Here is a 24,266-nt window from a genome sequence, read left to right on the forward strand (position 1 = left end):
CGCCAAAGAATTGATGCTTTTTAACTGTGGTGTTGGAGAAGACTCTTGAGAGTCCCTTGGACTGCAAGGAGATCCAACCAGTCCATTCTGAAGGAGATCAGCCCTGGGATTTCTTTGGAAGGAATGATGCTAAAGCTGAAACTCCAGTACTTTGGCCACCTCATGTGAAGAGTTGACTCATTGGAAAAGACTGTGATGCTGGGAGGGATTGGAGGCAGGAGGAGAAGGGGACGACAGAGGATGAGATGGCTGGATGGCATCACCGACTCGATGGACGTGAGTCTGAGTGAACTCCGGAAGTTGGTGATGGACAGGGAGGCCTGGTGTGCTGCAGTTCATGGGGTTGCAAAGAGTTGGACATGACTGAGTGACTGAACTGACTGAACTGATGCTGCTATGTGCTCAGGATGGTGAGGGAACAACACGCTAACTCCTTGTCCTCATGGAGTTTAACAGCCAGTGAGAGCAAAGAGAAAAGTAAAATAAATTCTGAGGTGTATTTCTCCATGAAGCACTCTTGGATCTCCCAGCAAGGGTTCAATTCTACTCTTGCAGTACTTGTTTATTTTTCTTTTGTTCTATTTCAAAAGGAATTTCTACCTCTTAATGAGAGAGAAATGTATCACCATCATGTGTGTGTCCTCCCTATTCATGCCTCCTCTTATGAGCACTTCTATGGAATTCAAGAAGGACTGATGTCATATGAATGTGACTTGGCAAAACACTGACTTGCAGTCTGGAGCCCAAGGCTGGAGCTTCTTCATCCCCACCGTTGTCGTTAAGTTCCTTGGAAACTCCACGCACTTGCGGGTGTACCAACCATGGGTTCAGTTCAGTTCAGTCGCTCAGTCATGTCCAACTCTTTGCGACCCCATGAACTGCAGCATGCCAGGCCTCCCTGTCCATCACCAACTCACGTAGCCTACCCAAACTCATGTCCATTGAGTCGGTGATGCCATCCAACCATCTCATCCTCCGTCATCCCCTTCTCCAACTGCCCTCAATCTTTCCCAGCATCAGGGTCTTTTCAAATGAGTCAGTTCTTTGCATCAGGTGGCCAAAGTATTAGAGTTTCAGCTTCAACTTCAGTCCTTCTAGTGAACACCCAGGACCGATCTCCTTGCAGTCCAAGGGACTCCCAAGAGTCTTCTCCAACACCACAGTTCAAAAGCATCAATTCTTCCGTGGTCAGCTTTCTTTACAGTCCAACTCTCACATCAATACACGAGTCTTTTTTCCTTCCCCTCTTATCCTTAACTGGAACTAAACAGGTGCGAGCACATGTGTCCACAAAGCTATCTGAAGGGCCCTGGAAGGCACAAGGACTGTGTCACAGCTTATGGCCGGGGATCTGCAAGACGCAGCAGCCAGTCAAGGCCTCTTGGATTTGGTCAGACCTATAGCTGTCATACTAAAGGAGCACCAGGATAAAATGTCAGATTTTCCCCAAGTCCCTTGAACAAAACTGGGATGATACCAACCTTGCAAGGTTGTCATCCGCATTAGAAACATCCGTGGAAAAAAAAAAAATAAAAAAAAAATAAAAAAAAAAGAAACATCCGTGGATTCACAGAGCAGGGTGGGACTTGACCCCTACCCCCAAACATCTCCATCAGCTTCTGCAGGCACTCCCACCCTGAAGTAAACTCCAGATATAACACTGAGCTTGCTATGTACGTCCTCTTCAGGACAGGCCACCTGGCACCCCTTTTTCGATTTTTGCCTATCACGCCTTTATAGAAATTCTTATGCAGCTCTTGAAATTAGTACTCAGTGGTAATAACTCAGGCTTCCCTGGAAGCTCAGCTGGTAAAGAATCCGTCTGCAATGCAGGAGACCCCGGCTGGATTCCCGAGTAAGATCCCCTGGAGAAGGGATATGCTACCCACCTCAGTATTCTTGGGCTTCCCTGGTGGCTCAGGTGGTAAATAAGAATCCACTTGTAATGTGAGACACCTGGGTTCGATCCCTGGGTTGGAAAGATCCCCTGGAGGAGGGCATGGCAACCCACACCAGTTTTCTTGTTGGGCTTCCCTGGTTGCTCAGATGGTACAGAACCCGCCTGCAATGCGGGGGACATGGGTTTGATCCCAAGGTTGGGAAGATCCCCTGGAGAAGGGAACCAGCTACCCACTCCAGTAGTCTTGCCTGGAGAATTCCATGGACAGAGGAATACTTAAAAAAAAAAAAAAAATTCTCACATATCTGATAGCGACATTCTATTAAAGCTAACAGCCTTTTAAGGCTCTTCTGGGAAGCCTGCTGGTTCGATGCCCCCATCTCTGGCAGTGGTTTCTAGATCAATGAAATAAGGAAAAACTATCCTCTTCCCACAAGTAGGGATCAAGGCTTTGACACACTGCATCCCGTCCAGGGCCGCCCCGGGGAATTTCGCCAGGAGGGGTGAGGCCCCGAGAGCCGCCTGCAGCCCCCTTCTTCTCTGCAAGGGTCCCAGTGCGCCGGGGATACGCAGGAGGAACTCAGAAACCCTGCTCCCAGCCCCTGCGATGAGCCGGCGCCTGGAGGTGTGCTGGGTCCAAGCAGAACCCCAGCGCACCTGGGCGCGGAAGGTCATGTGAGGCTCCAGTAGGGGCGGGGAGTGTGCGGTCACGTGACGAGTCAGCTGGACACGGGGCGGGGCCCGGCGCTGTACTTAGCGCGGGGGCGGCTGCGGGAAGCTACGGCGGCTGCTCAGGCGCTCAGGCTGCAGGCCCAGGCCCTCGGCGGCGGCGGCAGCGGCGGAGCGCGGTGAGTGCGGGCGGGCTAGGGGATGCGGAAGCCGGGACCCTCGGGGAGTCGCAGCAGGGCGAACCGAGCGGCATCGCGCCCTCTCCGACGTGGTTGTGATGAGAAAGGCAAGCTCTGCGCGCGGGCGGCCGGACTGCACTGCCAGTCCGGGAGGCTTGCCCCCATCTCGGGCGCTGGTCGGACCCCGGGTCGGGTCACCCGACCCCACAGTCCGCCGTCTCCAGAGCCGGAGGCGGGGAGTTTGCCGGCGGACACGAGGGAGGAGTCTGGGAGGAAGAGCTTGGCTTGGATCCCCGCTGACTCCATTTGGACCTCGGCCTGGCTTCCAGCCCCTTGTGAGCTTCTGGTCCTCAGTTTTCTTAGAAGATCACTGAGTTGATAGGAAATACTATCAACATCTGTCTTAGTTGTTTTCTTTTTGTAAATTATTTTCCTGGGCAACTTTCTGCACAGAGTCATACAATTCCAGGGACCCCAGAAGACAGAAACTGGGAAACAGGAACCTGGAACTGGGTGGAGCAGGGTGGGACCCACAGGAAGAGTTAAATCCACAGATGGAGGGAGGAGAAGCTAAGCAGAGGGGAGGACAGGGCACTTTAGAGCCCGGGGTGCCAGCCTCTTCCCTGGGAGTGTGAGAAGAGTGGAATGCCGGCCCCAACCCTGCACTGCTAAGGCAGGGAGTCAGGCTTGGGCCCAGGGTGCTGTGGGAGCGGGAAGGCAGGGCAGAGTCCCTGGAGCATCGCCTGCCCCTCAGCTGATGACTCTGGAGGTCTGGGAGAGGGAGCATTGTGGGGTGACTGAATTTGGAAGTTAGCCAGGCCGTTCTGGTAGATGTGAATTGGATTTGCTTTCTTTATGGACCTTGGTCAGCCCCTTCCCCAGGCACTGAGGAAGCCAATAGGCAGGCACAGGGAGAAGGATAGGCCCCATATCCCTCTGAGACTCATACCCAGTTGGAGGGGCATGGGGTTCAAAAGGAGACCTAGCACCTTTGGTAACCTTAGAAAAACTGCCCTTCAGGCGCCTTCACTAGGGGCATATCTGCCAAGGTACATCCATCTAGTTGAATCTTTAGATGCAGGGTGATAAGACAAAGAGCCTTAGTGGTGTGTCTGGATTGGTTAAAGGCTACTTTCCTTTTCTTCTCTCATAACGTTGTTAACTTCATAGAAGATTGTTTCCTGTTGGTACTGGTAATGGTGACTCTTAAGCTTTGTGGAAAAAGAGGTTGGGCCGCCCCACCCTGTGTGGCTTTCCCAAAGAAGGTGCCCTGGATTCACTCAGATCTCTTAGGGGTATCTGTCCTAGAGGTGGGGTGCTGCCAAGTGGAAAGGTGCAGATCCCTTATCTGGGGGCTTCACAGGCCCAGGGGGAGGCACCTTGGACCAGACAAGAGCCCTGATTCCAGTTACCTCCGCTGCCGCTGGGTCAGGACAGCCCTTTTTCTGAACTGGTCAGGTAGTGAGGGTGGAAGCCCTTTGTCTCCAGGAGGCATGCCCGTGTGTTGCTGACTCAGCAGCTTAAGCCGAGGTCCTCCTTATGGACTGGCTGTTTCCCCAGCTGCTGGCCCTGGGAGTTGGGAGTAGGAAGTTGCATGCGTTTTAGGGCTTAAGATTTCTTTTGTTACCTGGCAGCTGCACTGGGGAGTGAACGAAGAGTGCTTTCAGGTGAACCTTGGAAGGTTGGTTGGACGGTTTTCTTAAATGTGGTGATGAGTTGTGATTGTGTTGAATATCCCTGTCCTTGGGAGAGAAGGACTGAAATGTTTCGGGATGAGAACCCGAAATATCTGCTGTTTGTTTTTGACAGTTTGGCAGAAGGAAAGTATTGGAAATATGAGGTTGAACTGTATGAAATGGTAATTTTTTGTAGGTCAGGGAGCATTGAGATCGGGCACCTTGATACAGTTCAGTCTCGTGTGCGGGGTGGTCGGGGTTGATGGATCCAGTAGGTTGATGGATCTGCTTGAGCAACATGCAGGTGTATGTTGGACTCACTGGGTATTAGGAGGCAGTTGTCACTCTGCCCCTGGTCCTGGGTCTTCATTTTTCTTGGTTTACACTCAGTGCCCTGGGTCCTCATCTTTCTTGGTTAACACTTAGCAGAGCTGCTTAAGCCAGGTGCTTGAGAGATGACTCCTGAGTCCCTCCATGGCTGATATATTCACCTTTTACCCTAGTTTGGGTAGGAGGGGGATCTAGGGATCAAACACCATTAAATATTTAGGCTTCAGTCCCTTTTTAAAGCCCAAGCCTCATCCCCACCTGCTTTCTACCCTACCCACAGCTTCCTTGTCTCAGCCTTGTGTGTCTGGGTGGGGAGGAGGGTGGGTGGTGGAGTCAGGGCCTTTCCTCCTGGTCACAGCCCCCCTCTGCAGGCAGCAACTTTCAGCTTCTTTTCTGCAAATCTGTGTCTAGTTCCTAAGGGACATTGTAACTCCTATCTGCTTTCTCTCCTCTCTGTCTGTCTGTCTCTCTCTCTCTTTTTTTTTTTTTTATGTGGACCATTTTTAAAGTATTGAGTTTGTTACAACATTGCTTCTGTTTTATGCTTTGGCTTTTGGGCCACTTAGGTATGTGGAATCTTAGCTCCCCAACCAACCAAGAATCTCAAATCCCTACCTCCTTGCATTGGAAGGCAAAGTCTTAATCACTAGACTGCCAGGGATGTCCCTTGCTCTTCTCTTTCTAATTTTCCTGCATGATTTTTTTTTAATCCCCTTATGGTTCTTTTAATCCTTGTATCTGTATCAATTTATGAATGTTATTGAAATGCACATGACTTTAATTATACCACATGTATCCTTTTCCACTGGTGTCTGTGAAATTGATTTACATTGATACATACACACTGTTCATTCATTTTGAATACACAGTGTATTTCTCTCCTGAGGGACAGTTAGGTGGGTTTTGCTTTTTCTCTGTCCTCACAAGGCTACAGTATCCTGTCTCTCAGTCAGTTGCAAGGGTTTTTCTGGGGGAGAAGCAGAAGTCGGGAAGGTGCTCGGTCCTACGCTGTGTGCACCGTCCATTTTCTAGATGTCCGTGCTGTCCACTGAAGTTTCACCAGCATATCCTCAGGGCCTTGAGGGTTCTTGCTCCTCATATTTACCAACACCAGGTATTACTAGATTTTAATCTCCGCGCATCTGATGTGTTTGAAAAGCTGTCCTTGTTTTAATTTGCATGGTTGGGAATTCCAGTTTAATTCTTTGCCCTAGGAAATTGTTGATGATGTTTTTCTATTTTTGTTGTTGATCAGTGGTAATTTGTGGGTTTTAGTATGTTTGCCAACAGCTGAAACTTAAGAAGGTTTCTTTTGATCCTAACCTAGGCATCTGGACTTGTCTTCAAGTAGATAATATTCTCTGGTTTTTTTAACGTTGAGGACGCGTGTGGGGTCGGGATATTGGCAGTCTGAATCTTCCACTTTACAATGAGAAAACTGAGGCACCTGCAGGTTTGTGACATGATGGGGCGGGGGGCGGGGGTCACCCAGATGATTGTGCAGAAATCTCTACAATTCCATTTCTTGGCAGTTCTGTCCCCATCCAGGTACACCATCCAGAGCTTGCTCTCGGTCTTTTCTCAAGCTCCAGGTCCCCTCACCTGGGAAACAAAAGCCTTAATCAGGACCAGGGGTCCTTTTCCAGTGTTACTATGTTATGAATGCTGGGTGCTAGGAGGGATGTGCCTGCAGTCTGACTGTGGTTACATGTCTCTTACCTGGCCAGTAAGTCACTCAGTGTGGCCATCAGGATAACCTAGAATTACCAGCAAGGGTACGGGAAGGAGGATGGGACAAATATCTAGGTAGTGAAAGGACTCCGTACAGAGCACAGTGAGACCAGCTATTCTGCCAAGAGACCCAGCGAGGCTGGGCTTCTCCATGACCTGCTGACCTGGAGTTGGGCAAGATCTGTTCATTGGAACAAACAAGTCCTGTGGCTTAGGGTTGAGGCCTTGTCACACATCCACTAGGAGCCTTCAGCCCCCGCCCCTTCTGCCTCTACTTAACTCTGCAGATATTTAGGGGGTGCTATGTTCTGGTGGTTAAGAGCAAAATAAACCATCATTTGGGCTCACCTGGTGGTGCAGTTGTAAAGAATCCACTCGTCAATGCAGGAGACACTGGTTGGTTCCCTGGGTCAGGAAGGTCTCCTGGAGGAGGAAATGGCAACCCACTCCAGTATTCTTGCCTGGAGAATCCCATGGACAGAGGAGCCTGGTGGGCTACAGTCCTTGGGGTCGCAAAGAGTCGAGCACAGTTGAGCGACTGAGCATGCAGGCACACACGCAAACCATCATTTGAGGAAGATCTTGATTACCCCTGCCGCCCACTGGGGTACGTTTGAGGACAGAAGGGATTACCTTGGGGAGGGAGGAGTTAACCGGCCTGTGCATAGGGAGATATGTTCCATGAGAAACTGTCTCACGTGGTCCCTGAGAAACTGTTTTCCTGCGTGGCTGTAGGGCTGTCTGCTCCGAGCCAGGCAGCCCCTGATGAGAGGCATGTGTCTTTTCAGGGGCCCAGGGAAGGAAACCAGGCCCACATAAGAGAGGTGAGGCCTTTCTGCTGCCTGCTTTTGTATCTGCTTATGTTTCTGTGCCCCCAGTGCCCAGCCAGCAGGGAGATGTAATCTAGCCTCGAATTAAATTAGGGAGCTGCTGTGTTCCTGCTTGCTGGAAAGGCTTGGAACACTAATCTCATTTGAATCTTCAAGGATTTCTGAAAGCTTTTATAAAGGGGCCTCAAGGTCCTTCAGAATCCAGGCAGCATGCCCGTTTTATTGACTGAGACCGAGTGGGGACGAAGTCACCCCTTCAGCATCTCAGTAAGTCAGCATCTGAGTCTGGGATCAAGCTGGCAAGCAAAAGCTTCTACAGCTCTACAGAACCTTGCCCAAATGGTCTTGGTTTTCAAAAAAACAACATTTTTTGACTGCCAAGGACCTTCCTGCAGGTCCATGTCTTTAGGCCTGTTGGTTAGTGGCTCAGTTGTGTCCAAACTCTTTGCAGCTCCTCTGTCCATAGAAATTCCCAGGCAAAAATAGTGGAGTAGGTTGCCATTTCCTCCTCCAGGGGGGTCTTCCTAACCCAGGAATCTAACCTGCGTCTCCTGCATTGGCGGGTGGATTCTTTAACACTGAGCCACCTAGAAAGCCCTTTTTAGCCCTAGACTAGTATTTTTCTTCTCTTTATAGGGTGTGAGCTGTTGTGACTGATCTTAACACATTACTGACTGGGAATTTTTGCAGAAACTGGCGCCTGTGACCATAATACATCTTTGGTCAATAGTGTGTTAAGTGATGTTCCATTTGTGGGCACTGCAGCCATACGGCTTCCAGGCACCAGGGGAGAGCAGCTTGAGGAAGCCACACTGCAGAACTTGGTGGGAATTAGTCACTCATTCTGGGCAGACGATTGGCAGATGGGGAGCAGGGAGAGTCCCCATGAGTGTCCTGAAGAGCTTAGGTGGGTGAGGGTGGTGGGATCCCTCTCACGGCTCCTGGATCCCATGGAGCCTGCAGTGATGTGGTAGATGCCTTTTCTGGGTCTCACAGCACTTGCTTGGGGGCATTCAGCTGCAGGGGGCCTGGATCTAGGGGCCAGATAACCAGCTCATGTCTGGCTATCTGTCTGTTTAGCGCTGTGAGGAGAAGACCATCAACCCTTTCTGCTTGCTTTTTTTTTTTTTAATGTATTTATTTTTAATAGAAGGATGATTGCTTTACAGTATTGTGTTGGTTTCTACCAAACATCAGCATGAATCAGCCATAGGTTTACCCATGTCCCCCCCCCGACTTGAACCTCCCTCCTACCTCCCTCCCCATCTCACCCTTCTGGGTTGTTACCGAGCTCCACTTTGATTTCAAAGCAGCTGAGCACGTTTCCGTTTGGAACCAAGACATCAAACAGACCACATCAAGGCTGTGATTCAGATTCAAAGAGGAGGGGTCTCAGGTGTCCTTCAGTTCAGTCAGAGCCCATTTGAAGTCAAGGTCCGTGCTCTGCTCCAGCATGGAGGTGTCGGTGAGCAGCTGGCATCCAGGGGACACCAAGGGGTGCCTGGTTTTGTGTGGGTGCCCTGAAATGGTCCCAGCTTCAAGGGCGCAAGTGCTCATGGCAACAGCGAGAGGCAAGAGTAGTCTTTGTGGAAGAGAAAGAAACACAAGTTCTAACATGGTCCCACTGAATGTTCACAACCCTCCAAACCTTCTACCTTACCCCTACCTAGAGCCACTCTGCTGCATAAGAAACAGCCTCACTTTGTAGCTATTGGCGGAATGTAGGCACTCAGTTCTTTTGAGCCAACTGTGAAAGTCAACTGTCAACAGTATTTGAGTGGCAGTAGTGGATAGGGGGCTTCCCTGGTGGCTCAGTGGTAAAGAATCTGCCTGCTAATGCAGGAGACAGGGGTTCGATCCCCAGGTTGGCAAGATCTCCTAGAGAAGGAAATGGCAACCCACTCCAGTATTCTTACCTGGGAAACCCTGTGGACAGAGAAGCCTGGCGGGCTACAGTCCTTGGGTTTGCAAAGAGTCAGACACAACTTAGAGACTAAACAACAGCAATGGATAAGGAAGAGCACAGGACCAGATGAAAGGCGGGTTGGACATGCATCCATCTTTTTCTGGATTAGCCGGTGGATTGCAGGTGGCCAATTTGGAAATTTCAGGTATATATGTCCTGCCTCCTTAGGATTTAGAATCCAGTCTGCAGAGGGCTCTTAACCATATAAGAAAGCTGTTTTAAATAATCGAGCTTGGGCTCTTGTCCTAAAGGCCTGTGTTCTATCAGCATTTTTGTGCGCCTCCAACTCCACCCGCTCCCCATTCTCATGGAGGCACCCAGGGCAGAGGGTGCGTCTGTAAGCCCTGGGACGGCTATTTGCCCAGCTGTTTGCACAGCTGTAATCATGAATAAATGACTTCATGCATTTCAACACCAACAAAAATAAAACTAAATTAAAAAAAAAATAAAAAAATCAGGCTTGGCTACGTGTCCCTGGGATGTCAGGACTCCCGTGTTCAGTCCCGTGCTTCCTGAGCCCCGGTCCATGGAGCCCATAGCTGGCGGCAGGGAGGTGTAGCGAGCAACTGTGCTCTCGTGGGAGGCTGGACACAAAAGTGCTCTAGGGGTCTGGAGCGGAAAGACATGAGGCAGCCCTTATTTTTAAATGCTAGAGTTTAGCTTGGAAAAGGGCCAGAGGGCGTAGAGGAGCCCGTGATCTGACTTCCCAGGAAGTCAGCTGACCGAGGGCTGGAACTCACATCTGCCCACAGCTGCCCCTGCTCCGTCCACACCCTGACGTGGTCTTGTGACTTGCAGGTGTCGTAATCCTGTATGGGAGCCCTCTTCCCTCGCAGTAAGGACCTTCTATTCTTTCTCCCCTGTTTTTAAGGGGGAAAAATACCCCCACAGAATGAGAAAAGGGAAATGTTTGCCCAAAAGAGGGGAAGTGAAAACTGGCAGTGTTTCGTGCTGAGGCCGTGACCCCGGCTAACAGCACGGCTCGGGCCTCCGGCTGTTTGTGCGAGTTTGTCCCTGGTTCCCGGTCCCTGTGGAGGTCAGCACCCGCTGGGATGCAGTTGCCACTGCCCTGGACATCGGTCTGTCCCCTTGGGAGGAGAAACTTGACTCCATATTCTCTGGGGTCTCAGTAGCTTCCGGACCGCCACAAAGGGAGGCCCATTGGGAGGTCAGCTGGAGTTAACACCTGTTTTAATTTCAGGCTCTTTGTGACGTGGAGGTAGGTAGGTGGGTTTGTGCGAACTGGGCTTGTCTGGCACGGGCTGTGAATAGGGACATGAGAGAAGAGAAGAGGGAGGAGGCTTTGTTGCCTTCTGACTGTGGCAGGCACCCTCCTCTCACTCTGGACTTCCACTGGGGGGACACCAGTGGTCATTAGCCCCATTTTACAGGTGGTGAGACTGAGGCTAAGTGAAGGCAGGTGCACAGTTAGGAAGTAAGTGGAATCCAGGTCTCCGGACTACACGCCTGGAGCTCATCCTTGAACTGCAACCCAGATGCTCTTATGTGATGCTGCAGCCCCAGTGGGCAAGTTGGGGCGGTGGTTCGTGCTTTGCTGCAATCCCCAGGTTCACGGGTCTGGTTCTCACTGAGGCCGGGGTTGAGCTGGGAGAACAGTTGATAGGAGCCATGGATTAGGACCCATAGAGCAGGAAAGCAGGGTGGCATTCCCTGCCACCAGGAAACCAGAGAAATCTTACATGTGATCTGGGTTGCATGGAAGTGCCCCATTCTGCACACTGAGCAGCTGGCTAAGCCCACAGGGGTCCTGGGGACACTCCGCTTTGACACACAGGGAGCATTCACGAGGATGGCCTCTGGTTTCCTGGGGACCCAGCTGTGTTCCTGTGACCTGGACAGGCTGTGGTGAGGGCCGAGGGTGGCGACCCTTCCAGCTGTGATTCTGATGGGCCTGTCGGCCCGGCCTCCAGCTGCAGGGGTGGGTCTGTATGCAGGGAGCACACACACCTTCTCAGTGCAGTGCTGAGATGACAAGTGTAAGTCAGGGTGTCGATAGGAACCCTCTTCTTCTCTGCTCAGAAGCCTTTTAAAAAGAAGCCCTGGAGAGCTCCTTTGTCCCTCCTGGCACAAGCGTGTACAGTGAAATATCTCCTGACAGTTTGGAGACTGCCTGACTCGGGGTCATGTGAGCAGCAGCCTTCCTATGAGTCACTGAACATGGGAAGGGTAAGCGTTTTGAGCAGAAAGCCACTCTAGAGAAGACCTCTGACTGGAAATGCATCTCGAGCCTCATCAGAACATGTTCTTTCAGTTGGGTTCTTTCAGTTGGGTGGCCCAACTGAAGGATTATTAACAGTATTATTCTTCTACAGGAACAAAACTTAAGAGTATAGCATGTTCACTCCAGAAAAAATAATTTTTTTAAAAAAGAGGGAAGGCTGTATAGTGAAAATGGGCTTCCTAGGTGGCTCAGTGGTAAAGAATCTGCCTGCCAATGCTGGAGACTTGGGAGCTGTGGGTTTGATCCTTGGATTGGGAAGATCCCCTGGAGGAGGAAATGGCAACAGACTCCAGTATTCTTGCCTGAAGAGTCCCATGGACAGAGGAGCCTGGCAGGCTACAGTCCATGGGGTCTCAGAGTTGAACGCAACTGAGCATGCACACGTATAGCGAACGTAAGCGGTTATGTGTGAGTATGGTTTTCTTGACATTTTGCATGTAGTGACAGGAGTAAACGTACTCGGGTTGAGGGGTCACACTTGCCATGACTCACCTGCTCCTTTGCTTTCTTTCACTTACTGTATGTGTGTGTGGGCATATATATATATGCCCACACACACACACACACATATATTATTATCAGTACAATGTGGTTCACTTCCACAGGTTCATTTCCTAATGGCTGCTTTGTAGTTCATTATTTAACCATTTACCACAACTTAACAGTTACTGTTATAGATGCTTTCTTTCTGGTCTTTTGTGAACACCAAGAATGTTTAGTGAATACGCATGTTACCAGTGTCTTTGTGGTTTGAGGCTTGTGGGATACATTTCTAAAGGTCAGATTGCTGAGTCAAAGGGTGTGTGGATTGAAGAGCTGATAGACGCTGGGCGGTACCTACTGGTGGGTAAACAGCAGCAGCAGCATCTGATTCCCCACCTCTAACCCCAGTGGAAAATGATCCCACTGCAGCTTCTGCCAGTGTGGTGGAAGATAAATCTCTTTGATGAGCATCTTTCAATATCTGCTGGCCTTCTGAAGCTCTTTTTCTGTACACGTACTGTGTATCTCCTTTGGCTAGTTTTCCATTATGCTGCTGCTGTTCTGATTTTGGGTCCTTTGCTTATTAGGGAAACAAAGCCTTAAGTATATGTAAGGGCTGTTTTTTGTCTGTCACTTTGTATGTTGTTTTTTTTCTAGAAGGGAGGCTTTACTTTCATGTAATCAAACATTTTCCCCTTAAGGGCTCTGTTTTATGTCAATCTGAGGCATTCCTCGCTCCAATATTATGTTTGTTTGTTTTATTAATCTTAAGGATTATCTTTTTTTGGCTCTGCTGGGTCTTCTTCGCTGCGCACGGGCTTTCTCTTGTTTTGGCGAGCAGGGGCTGCACTCTCGTTGTGGCACATGGGCTCCGTATTTGCAGTTCCCGGGCTCTAGAGCAAAGGCTCAATAGTTGGTGCACACGGGCTTGGTTGCTCTGCGGCATATGGGATCTCCCCAGATCAGGGATTGAACCTGCGTCTCCTGCCTTGGCAGGCGGATTCCTTATCCCTGAGCCTCCAGGGTAGTCCCAATACTACTTTTTTTAAGTGTGCTTATTTTCTCATACAACTTCTGTGTTTTTATGCAAGATCTTTGTTCCATGTAGCATTTTTGCGTGTAAGAACTTGAGGGTAAAGATTCAGTCTTATTTTTTTCCCTTTTTGTAAATGCACAACCAGGTGTGCAAACACCATCCACTGAGATGTGTGTTTCCTCCCCCACCTCTGCCACACACAGCTGTGCCTCCAAGTGGCCTGTTGTGTTGATGGACCCCTTCCTGAGCTGGCATCCCCCGGGGTTTATCATACCTCTGCCACCCCAGGGGTTTAGGCCTCCGTCACTGCTGCTTTCCAGAACTGCCTGGCCAGCCTCATACATGGATTCTTCCCCGTGGCTTGTTGCTTAAGCAACAGATACATTTAGCTTTGCTCTTGCTTAAATAGAATTCACTGTGTGGGAGGCAGCGTGTTCAGTGCTGTCAAACACGTCATCTTCCTGTACCACTCAGCAACCTGTGACCTGAGGAGGCGACACAGTGGCCAGCGCCTTTGCACACACACACACACACACACACACACACACTGAGAGGGCATCTCCCCAGGCCCGGTGGTGCTGTGGCACCTGGGTCATATTTCTTGCTCTCATCAGAGCCTCCTGCCTAAGAGTGTGACTCTAGAACTCGCCTGTCTCTCGACCTGCAGGCCAGTCCAGGATCTAAGGCTGTAGTGGTAATGGGATGACTTACCTTCTTGGAAGCCCCGTCTCTGAAGCACAGTCCTCGTCTGACTGGAAAAACCACAGAAGGTCCCAGGAGACCTGTGCCACCGGCCAAACCAGCTCTAGTTCCCGGCTCTCGAGAAAGGCATGCGGAGCTGGAGGTGGACTTGTGTTTGCTTGTCTGGTGTTCAAAACGTGGCTCGTGAGATTTATCTTCGGTTTCATTTTTTGTCTCTCACTGGGCTTCCAGTTGAGACGTGATCACAGGGAAAGGTGTTTACTCTTTGGGAGCTCAAACTTGAGAAGAGGCCCAAACCCTGTTCCGGTAGCGCGTGCAGAGGCAGCTTGGCCACGGCAGCAGGCGCCATGGGCTTGCCTTTGCGTGCAGATTTGGTTTTATCTGTTTGTTTGGGATGGACTTGTTGGCACTGCTTGTCACCTGGGCCCTGGGGTGGGTTCTGACGGAAAGCAGGCTGCCTTTGCCCCAAACTCATAGTTCACGAGATAGTTGGTTCACAAACCATGCAGTGAGCAGCACCATTTCAGACCGCGAGCCCTTACCTGGCCCTGCAGCAGCTTTGGAGGCTTAAGTGACACGGTGTCCTGCCCACATCAGTGGGGCCTTTTGCGCATGGCACAGCCTTTCCTTGGCTTGTCTTGTGTTCCTGGACCACACGGTCTCTCTTGGCCATTCAGGTAGCTGCAGCAGAATGCCACAGACAGTGGCTTCCAGACAAACTTACTGCTCTCAGTTTGGAGACTGGGAGTCCCGAGATCAGGGGCCAGTGTGGTCCACTGAGGACACCCTGCCTGGTCAGACTGCCCTTGTGTCCTCACATGGAGAAGAGGCAAGGGAGCTCTGTAGCGTCTTTTTTATAATCAGGGCACTAATCCTACTCATAGGGGCTCCACCCACATGGCCTTATCATTCCCCCAAAGGCCCCACCTCCTAACACCATCACCTTCTGGGATAGGATTGCAACTTCAATTTGTGGGCAGGGGACACAAACATTCAGTCCATCGTGCAGTCCTGTGTGCTGTGGGCACGGGCTGGGACTCTGAGACAAGGCATGAGAGCCCACAGGTGCCAAGGTCCCTGCAGGCACTCTGCCGACCCCCTGTTTCCAGAAGGGGAGACCAAGGAGCATGAGGGGGCAGACGGCGGAGAGAGGATGGGACGAGGCCCCCAGAACGGTGCATCCTGAGGTGACGCCTTGTGTGTGTCGAGCACTTGAGCTGAAGGAAGAAACGTACTGATGTCTCGTGTCCTTTCCTCTCCAGGTGAATCTCCGATCCAGTTTCCAAAATGTGGCGGCTCTTGGCCACCCTCAGCTGCCTGCTGGTGCTGACCAGTGCCCGGAGCAGCCTGTATTTCCCGCCTCTGTCCGATGAGCTGGTCAACTTTGTTAACAAGCAAAACACCACTTGGAAGGTGGGCTGGGGGCCCCTTCTGTGCGTTCTGACTCCTGCAGGAGGGGCGGCGGCTGTGGCCCACGGGCCGGTGTGTTCTGGACAGTTGATCTGATTCGTGGTCCTGACTTGCTTAGGCCCGTGCCCACTGCCCTGTCCCCTGCCTCGTGTGTGTGTGCGCGTGTGTCGTCCACGTGTGTGAGAGTATGAGTGCGAGTGTGTGCAGGTGCATGGGAGAGTAAACCAGCCCCCGTGGAGTTCACAGCTGGGTTCGTGCTGAGACCCCACCGTGACGAGGGTGCTAGCGTGGCCAGGTCCTGCTTGGGGTCCTTTTCTAGGTGGCAAGTGGTGACTTCTGTGTTCTTCCCTGGCCTGAGGGGCAAGCTTGATCTCTGGGGTCTCCTTATAAAAGGGCACTAGTCCCAGTCTTGAGGGCTACTCCCTCACAACCTGATCATCTCTAAAGGCCCCACTGTATCACAGCATCACAGTGGGTTAGGTTTGAACGTGAATTGTCGGGGGAGAGACATCATTCTGGAGCAGTGCCCCAGCACCCTTGCGCTACGGGGTTGAGGGGACCCCTGGCCTTGTCAGGCCCTGTGTGGGTGGTGTGCACATGCCACACCCCCAACCCCCCAAGTCGGTGGGTGACTGCTCTGGGTGGGGCTCTTTTCCAGGCTGGACACAACTTCTACAACGTGGACCTGAGCTACGTGAAGAAGCTGTGTGGCGCCATCCTGGGCGGGCCCAAGCTGCCCCAGAGGTGCGTACCCGCCCCCGGGTAGGGCACCTGGCTGCACCAGGACTGCTGGCATGTAGGCAGAGATTATGCTTGGCACAGGGGCAAGGGGGGGACAGGGAGGCTTCCCTGGCATGCAGAGGCCTCATCTGCCCCGCCCCCCGCCCCTAGCTGCAGGGACCCCGCCTGAGGCGCAGGGCCCCGCTCCCAGTGCCGGAATTTCCTCCTGTGCTTCTCGGGTGTCCCAGCTGCAGAGGGAGAGGCCCCAGGTCTGAATGGTCTTGAATAAGCAAAACCTGAAAAAAGCCATGTAATCTGCCATTAATGTTTTATTTTTCTGGAAAAGTCTGCATTTTTCATGCAGATACTTCCCTTGAAGGAAGCATTAGAAAAATCTATGAGGTTGGGATAGTTAAGTGATGGGACCAATACACAGTTGTGAAGATGTTTGAAAAACGATGAACATCTGGCAGATGTTCGATTCAGGGTAGCATGGGGAAAGCAAGAGATGTAGTTATCTGGACCCTGAGGTTAAAACTCTTCAAAAATATGCACAAAATAAGTTTAGGCAGAAGTATACAGAATGGTAAGTTATTTGGAGGAGTAGAACCCAGTTTTGTTTTTATCAAGCTCCAAGTGGGAAGTTCCCTGGCAGTGCAGAGGTTAGGACTCCATGCTATCACTGCTGAGGGCATGATTTCAATCCCTGGTCGGGGAACCAGCATCCTGCATGCTCCATGGCGCAGCAAAAAAAAAAAAAATTTTAATAAAATTCCAAGGGGACGTCCTTGCACATGGCCCCCTCCACACATCTTCTTCCTCTCCCTGCAAAGTGACAGCCCAGGCCACAGGGGCTGGGGGCGCGGACTGTAAGGTGACGGCTTGTGACGGAGACCTGTCATTTTTCAGAGATGTATTTGCTACGGATGTGGTTCTGCCTGAAAGCTTCGATGCCCGGGAACAGTGGCCAAACTGCCCAACCATCAAAGAGATCAGAGACCAGGGATCCTGTGGCTCCTGCTGGGTGAGGCCCTGCGGGCCAGAAGGGAGGGTTGGGGTGAGGGGCTGGGGAAGGGTGGGATCAACCAGGGGCTCTAAGGTTAGACAGGTTGAGTCTAGGCAAGTCACATAAACTTCTCGAGGCTCAGTCTCCCCTAGTGTAAAAGAAAGATCCCTGGTGGTCGTGAATCATGGCAGGACCAGGTGGAAGAATTGACAGGCAGAGTGTCCTGTACAAGGCATGCCCCACATACGGGTTGTGAAGCAGTTTTGATTTCTGTTGAACACCCTGTCCTGGGCCATCAGCAGACACCATTAGCTTTGACCCCTGCTCTGCCTGGCTACAGTCCAAAGGTCGCACAGAGCTGGACACGACTGAAGCGACTCAGCATGTACACACTGCTTCATGAAGTAGCGGTGCGTCTGTGTCAATGAGCTGTCTTAACTGTGTGTGTGGGGGTAAAACACGTGATATAGATGTAACCGTCCTAGTCGCTCAGTGTGCCAGCCGGTGGCGTTGGGTTCGTTCCCATTGCTGTGCCACTATCACCAGCTGCGTCCACAGGACCCGGCACCTTGGAGAGCTGAGACTCCATCCCCACTAAACAGAAACTCCTGCTCGCCTCCACCAGTCCCCAGCGACCACTCTTCTACTTTCTGTCTCTCATGACTTTTCTTTTTTTTTCCTTTTAATTTTTGTTGGAGTGATGGCTCAGACAATAATCTGCCTGCAGTGTGGGAGACCCAGGTTCAATCCCTGGGTCAAGAAGCTCCGCTGGAGAAGGAACTGGCTACCCACTCCAGTATTCTTGCCTGGAGAATCTCAGGGACAGGAGAATCCCAAGACAGAGGAGCCTGGCGGGCTACAGTCTATGGGGTTGCAAGGAGTGGGACACGACTGGACACACATACACATAATTGCTCTACAAGGTTGTGTTACTTTTTACTGTACAGCAAAGTGAATCAGCTACATACATCCCCCGATTTTTGGATTTCCTTCTGATTTAGGTCACCACAGAGCACTTAGTAAAGTTCTCTGTGCTATGATTTTTCTGTTTTTTTTTTTTTTTTTTTTAAATCAATCAGTTTATTATAGGGTGACTCACAGGGTAGGATCAGGATGGGGGATATGAGTGGGGACAAGAGTCTGGAATCATTTGCAGCTGCACTCCACACCACTGAGGAGCCTCTGGTGTTTTATAGCTAACCTAGGGTATGGGGACGGGTAGTTAGAAGCTTGAAAATGGGAAGTACATTCTTAAGTCAAGATTCATGAATGGTAACTAGGCATTATGTCAGCGAAAGTTTTCCTCATTGTTTGGGGACTAACAGAACATAGAGGCTACATGGTCCTAATGATTATGAAACAAAATCTGTTAAATACTAAAGCCTTTGATGACATAGAAGTGATTCACTGCATCATGCAATCAAGGTATATCAGCAAAAGGACCAGAGAAACTGTAGGGCCCCCAGATGGCATCAGTTATGCTAATAGTCATACACTCCACCCCGACTTTTTTATTTTGGGTAGGGGAGCTCTTATGATATTAACTAGTCTGGATACCTCATATAAGTGGCATCATAACAGTATTTGTCCTTTGTGCAAGCTATACTTTTACGTTAAAAATCCCAAAACTGCACGGTTCAGAGATAAACCAAATGCCCAGGTAGAGGTCTGGAGTGAACTGGTCTCTTGCTTTAAAGCGCAGCTTCAGCCCCAGGACCCCCAGCTGCCTTGAGGGAAACAAGCCACCAGGAAGGCCCGAGGTGTCAACTGTGGTCTCCTAGGTGTGGGCTGGAGGGACCGCAGCGCAGAGTGGGGCTCACCTTGGGGGGCTTGTTCCTGCAGGCGTTCGGGGCTGTGGAAGCCATTTCTGACCGGATCTGCATCCACAGCAATGGGCGTGTCAACGTGGAGGTGTCTGCTGAAGACATGCTGACCTGCTGTGGCGGCGAGTGTGGGGACGGGTGAGTCGGAGCCCCTGGGAGCTTCCCCAGGAGACCTGTGGGTGGACGTGGACTGGAGGGCTCCCTGTAGGGTACAGGCATGATACTCCCTCGGGCAGGACGATGTCTCTACCAAGACACGATGGGGCCCCAGGGCATCTGGAAGCTGACCCTGGGAGATACTGCTTTTAGGAGGCTCCTGAAACCAGGCTGGGCCCCCACAGGGCTGGACTGGGCCTCGGTCAGGGGAAAACAGATGTTCCCGGTTTAGTTTCTGGGTTTTATTGTGCTTCTTCTCCTTTCCTGTTCCTCGGGGAACAGCTTGGGACCTGTCTCCTCCTCTGTAACTGAGGTTTGATGGATTCCCAGATAAGCCCACATTAGGAACACAGCTCCCTGTTTTCTGCCAGTTCTGGCCTTGGTTTTGCAACAGTGGTTCTCAGATGTGGCTGCAGATTAGAAAAACCTGGGGCCTGAAAAGAAAGTAAAAAGGGAGTGCATAGGTCTCAGCCCACAGCAATGAAATCCCTGGAATTGGTATTTGTAACATAGCCCCAGGGATTCTCATGTGCTGCCCTTTGAGAACCCCTGTCCAGAGAGAAGACACAGCCTCCTGGTGAGCACATGATTATGAAAGTACTTCTGATTATGAAAGTACTTGGTGGGCAGTCCTGGGTGATTCCCAGCAGGAAGTGACTATCAGGAGGAGAATTGGGGGATTTTGGGGATCTGGGAGAACCGACGGGGATTTTGGGGATCTGGGAGAACCGACGGGCCAGTTGCTGAAGGCGGTGATGGGTGTAGTGGGTGGTGGTCTGGGAGCAGCCAGGACAACTCTCACACTGTTTAATGAGTGGCTCTTTTCTCAGCTGTAACGGCGGCTTCCCCTCTGGAGCCTGGAACTTCTGGACAAAGAAAGGCTTAGTGTCCGGGGGCCTCTATAACTCACATGTAGGTGAGTGTCTGCCTTTAGTTCCCGTCCAGCCAGATGGATTTTATAAGCAGGATTACTCCTTATAAAATGGTCTCATTTTCCCCTATAAAGTGAAGATCAGGGTTGAGGGTACATTGAACGCTGGGCTGAAAACTCAGGTAGAAGACAGGGCAGCCCTGTGTACACAGAGTCAGCAACTGGAAGAGGGCAGTCTTGGCGCCACAGACTCGGGGCGACTTCCATTCTCATGAGCTCTCACCCTGATTCTTCTCTCTGGCCTCTGAGGGGCTGGCTTCCTGCTGACACCACCTTTCTCCTTGGCCCCCAGGTTGCAGGCCGTACTCCATCCCTCCCTGTGAGCACCATGTGAACGGCTCCCGGCCCCCGTGTACCGGTGAGGGGGACACCCCCAAGTGCAGCAAGACCTGTGAGCCCGGCTACAGCCCGTCCTACAAAGAAGACAAGCATTTTGGTAAGTGGGGTGGGCGACCCCTGCCCCGGGCCCAGGGAAGCTGAAGGAGGAGGCCAGGGCATTGGAGTCATAGGTCAGGAGAAGCGATGCGGTTAGTGCCTCTTTGATGGGAGAGAGCAGCACGGTGTTCTCTGCATGTCTCCACCCTGAACAGAGTCTTAGACCCTCAGTCTCGGAAGGAAGAGACCAAACCCCTCAGTCACGGGGGAGTAATCTGGCCTAGGAGCCTTCTCCTCCTGCCCTGCTTCTAGGGCCTCATGCTTACTGTGCATGCATGTGCACGCGCACACACACACACACACACACACACCCCCCCCCCCCAAGATCCTGCCTGCTGGAACCCCATGAATCAGGGAGTGGCTGACCCCCTGCCGGAGGCACCCTCCCCACTTGGTTGGTTTCTTTGCAGGATGCAGTTCCTACAGCGTCGCCAACAACGAGAAGGAGATCATGGCAGAGATCTACAAAAATGGTCCAGTCGAGGGGGCCTTCTCTGTGTACTCGGACTTCCTGCTATACAAGTCTGGTGTGTATCCCCCTCCCGACCCCACCGACAGCACCCGGGGAGGCAGGTATAGGTTCCTGCTGGCAGGATGTCCTGGGTGGGCGCTGGGCCTCCAGCAGTGCCGCACGCTGCTGGCCACTCTCTCAGCCCTTTGCACCCGCCCTGTCCGTGGCCAACTCCTGCTCCTCCCAAGCGTCTCCTCCTTTCTGCTCCTTCTGGAGCCGCTGGCCCCATCTCTCCAGCTCCATCACTCCCCCAGCACGTCCGCAGGTTTCCCGTGTCTGCACTGGGTGACCTCCTCTGTCATCTTTGTCTTGACAAAGTCGTAGCCTTGTGCCCAGCCCCCAGTGGGTGAGGAAACAGGGAGCACCTTCCTGTGGGGACTCAAAGTGGGAAGGGGGCAGGATGGTCCCCACCCAAGAGCTGTCTTAGAAATCCCCTGTTCCAGACAAATGGTCTGTGCTGAGGATTTCTGTCTCATTTTGTATTCTGCTTGTTCAAAAACTCAAAGCTCTCTAGTCATTTAAAAAAAAAAAAAAAGACCAAGTTGCCTGGCGAGAAAAAAATTATAAACCTGGCAGTTCTTAACTTCCACTAGTGTTATAAAAGAGAACACATTTCCGATTGGACAATCATTCATCAGTAACCTGGTGGTCCTCTGAGCACCTTAGCCGGTATCTCTTCCCATCAGTCAGACTTGCAGCTGCCAGCCCAGCCCTCTCCCACAGCACCCAGTCTGCACGGTGTGCCCCAGATTAGCAATTTAAAACTTAAGCCACAGATAGCCTTTGACAAGTCATTGCATGGAGTCCTAGTATGTAAAAAAAATAATCGTTGATATTTTAATGTGTCAGAGTTTCTAATTTAAAAGGCAGCCAACAAGCACATTGTATTGCATTCCATCTTAATATTTATCCCCCATGTTTGAGTGTGCTGGGCTTTCAAAAATATATGTAAATAATTCCCGAATGTTATGGGAATCCCTGGAGTCTTCCCATGGAACACCAGGGCCCGTCCTTTCCTCTGGCTCTATCTGTCCTGTGTGGGGTTGGCCAGCTGAGCGGGCGGGCTGCTGTGGGAGACCAGCGGTGCCCAGGCTGAGTCTGAAGGGTCTTGTCCTCCCCCAGGGGTGTACCAGCACGTCTCTGGAGAGATTATGGGAGGCCACGCCATCCGCATCCTAGGCTGGGGAGTGGAGAACGGCACCCCCTACTGGCTGGTCGGCAACTCCTGGAACACTGATTGGGGTGACAATGGTGAGCGCAGTCCCCACTAAGAAGGCGCCCAAGCCAGGGCACAGTGGGCATCGTGTCTGCCAGCTGTGCTGGGGAGCTGGGGTTTCCCCTTGCCACAAGGGCAGCCTCTGATCCCAATAGAGTGTGTGGATGGGGGCATGGCCTCAAGCCAGATGTGCTCGTCCTGGTTCCGCAGGGGGCGGGGGGCCATACCGTCCAGAAGTCTGATACAGGGCTGGGTGGGAGGGTAAGTGGAAGCCCGCCGAGCACCTTGGTGCCGGTTGGTGACAGCTTTGGGGCTGGTTTGTGACTTCCACTCCCCCGTCTTTCAGGGGTCGGTCTGTGGCTTCCCAGGTGGCTCAGTGGTAAAGAATTCGCCTGCTGATGGGGGAGACACAGGAGATGTGGGTTTGATCCCTGGGTAGGGAAGATCCTTTGAAGAAGAGAATGGCAACCCACTCCAGTATTCTTGCCTGGGAAATCTCATGCACGGATGAGCCTGGTGGGCTATAGTCCATGGGATCACAAAGAGTCAAACACGACTGAGCATGCACACTGGGTATGTTGGCAAAGATCAGAATCCAAGCAGACTAAATGCATCTTACTTCTGCTTTCCAGGCTTCTTCAAAATCCTCAGAGGACAGGACCACTGTGGAATCGAGTCGGAAATCGTGGCTGGAATGCCGTGCACTCATCAGTACTAGAAGATCTGATCTGCCTGGGGGCCTGTCTGCTGGCCCAGGGCCAGTTTTCCCCTAAATACAGCCACTTGGACTGGGGATGAGGTGGGGGGATAGGGGGGAGTGGGATGTCTTTTATTTTTTGAATTATGATAAGATATAAAGGGTTTTTAGACAGGGTCTGAAGAAGACTGGGTCGGGCCAAGCTGTGTGTCTGCCATCCAGTCTGTCTTCCAGACACAGCCAGGCCTGCCCAGGGACAGACTGCTGCCCCAACACGAACACGTAGACACACAAGCCACTGCCGAAGCAGAGCGAACCTTTCCCCGTAGACGAACTGTGTAGTGCCTGCTACCCCTGCTTCTGCCCTGACCACTTCTGTACTGCCCCCACCCCCGCCTCTGCATCACCAGGGAGCAAGACCTTAAAGGGTTTGTAGATTTCCTAGAGTGGAAGGCAGAGTTCCTAGTTAGATCCCTGCACAAGCAGGCAGCTTTCCGGATCTGGAGTGGGACAGATCTGAGAAGAGACCGTGGGGCAGCCCTTTGGAAAGCCCTGTTGTTCTCCCAGGCCCCTGCATCTGTCGCGCGTCGCAGCATGGCTCACCCTCTCCGGTCCTGTCCTTGCTGTGATCCTTCTAAGTTTTCTTTTTGTGCACCTCGGCTAATCATGTGAATGAGATGGAAGAGCTGTACTACTTGTACGGATTGTCTCCTTCAAACGAGGTGGTTGTGACTTGACTGACCTCGGTGCCCTCTAATCCAGTGAAACTAGTTTGGCAGGAAGCCAACTTGTACCTTTTACAATCACTGCTTCACCCTGTTAACACAAGGAATGGCTGCCAATAAAAAGCCTCTCCTTCAGTGTGAAGTCTGCGTTCTGGTGGTATCTCCAAGATTGTGTGTCACTGTGGACTTCTAGCTGCTGTCTCTCCTTATTCCCCAGAAAGAATCATGTTCCCATGAATCTGGGTACCCTCGAACCTCTAACCAGGGAGGTCTTGTCTCAGTTTAGTGGAACAAAATAAATACCTAGTTTTAACTATGTTGCTGCTGCTGTACTTTAAAAGCATGGTGCCTCATTCTCATCAGCCGTCTTCTGTTGATTAAGCAGCTCTGTCCCTGTTTTACTAAGGTAAGAACTCGTACCTCTTTTTACCAGCCATACACCAGCAGTGACCTGAGGAGCCCTGCAGGCATGGGGTACTGGTGGTGTACCGGTCCTCCTCCAAGCCAGCGTCCTGGGGCCCTCCAGCGTTGCAGCTGGGTGGAAGCAGAGTCCATGTGTGGTTTTATGAGCTCCTGGTCTCTTGGATTTACCTTGCTGGTTAAGAATTACTTATTTCTGGGAGTTCCCTGGTGGCCCAGTGACTGAGACTGCGTTCCCAATGCAGGGGCCCGATTCAATCCCTGGTCAGGTAACTAGATCCCACGTGCTGCAACTAAGATCCAGTGCAGCCAAATAAATGTTTGAAAATTACATATTCCTTTGTATTCTTTTGCATTGTCCTAGATAACACGCAGGAAGTTTCAGTTCAGTCATTTCCGACTCTGCGACCCCATGAAACGCAGCACGCCAGGCCTCCCTGTCCATCATCAACTCCCGGAGTCCACCCAAACC

At 51.6% G+C, this 24,266-nt stretch overlaps 1 protein-coding gene across 2 annotated transcripts; it reads left to right on the forward strand.

The window, feature by feature from the left end:
- Positions 1–2,617: 2,617 nt before the first annotated feature.
- Positions 2,618–23,690, forward strand: CTSB (cathepsin B). 2 transcript variants are annotated; one of them, XM_055577700.1, is made up of 10 exons: positions 2,618–2,748; positions 15,007–15,157; positions 15,813–15,898; positions 16,784–16,898; positions 18,723–18,841; positions 19,690–19,775; positions 20,083–20,226; positions 20,636–20,752; positions 21,859–21,987; positions 22,585–23,690. In XM_055577700.1, the coding sequence occupies exons 2-10, from the start codon at positions 15,032–15,034 to the stop codon at positions 22,668–22,670; spliced, it is 1,008 nt and encodes a 335-aa protein (XP_055433675.1). In that variant the 5' UTR covers positions 2,618–2,748; positions 15,007–15,031; the 3' UTR covers positions 22,671–23,690. The 2 variants fall into 2 exon arrangements, with proteins under 2 accessions (XP_055433675.1, XP_055433676.1); XM_055577701.1 differs by lacking the exons at positions 2,618–2,748; positions 15,007–15,157; positions 15,813–15,898; positions 18,723–18,841 and having other exon boundaries at positions 16,825–16,898.
- The last annotated feature ends 576 nt before the right edge of the window (positions 23,691–24,266 follow it).

This window comes from Bubalus kerabau, chromosome 4, assembly GCF_029407905.1.
Source record: "Bubalus kerabau isolate K-KA32 ecotype Philippines breed swamp buffalo chromosome 4, PCC_UOA_SB_1v2, whole genome shotgun sequence".
NCBI lineage: Eukaryota > Metazoa > Chordata > Mammalia > Artiodactyla > Bovidae > Bubalus > Bubalus kerabau.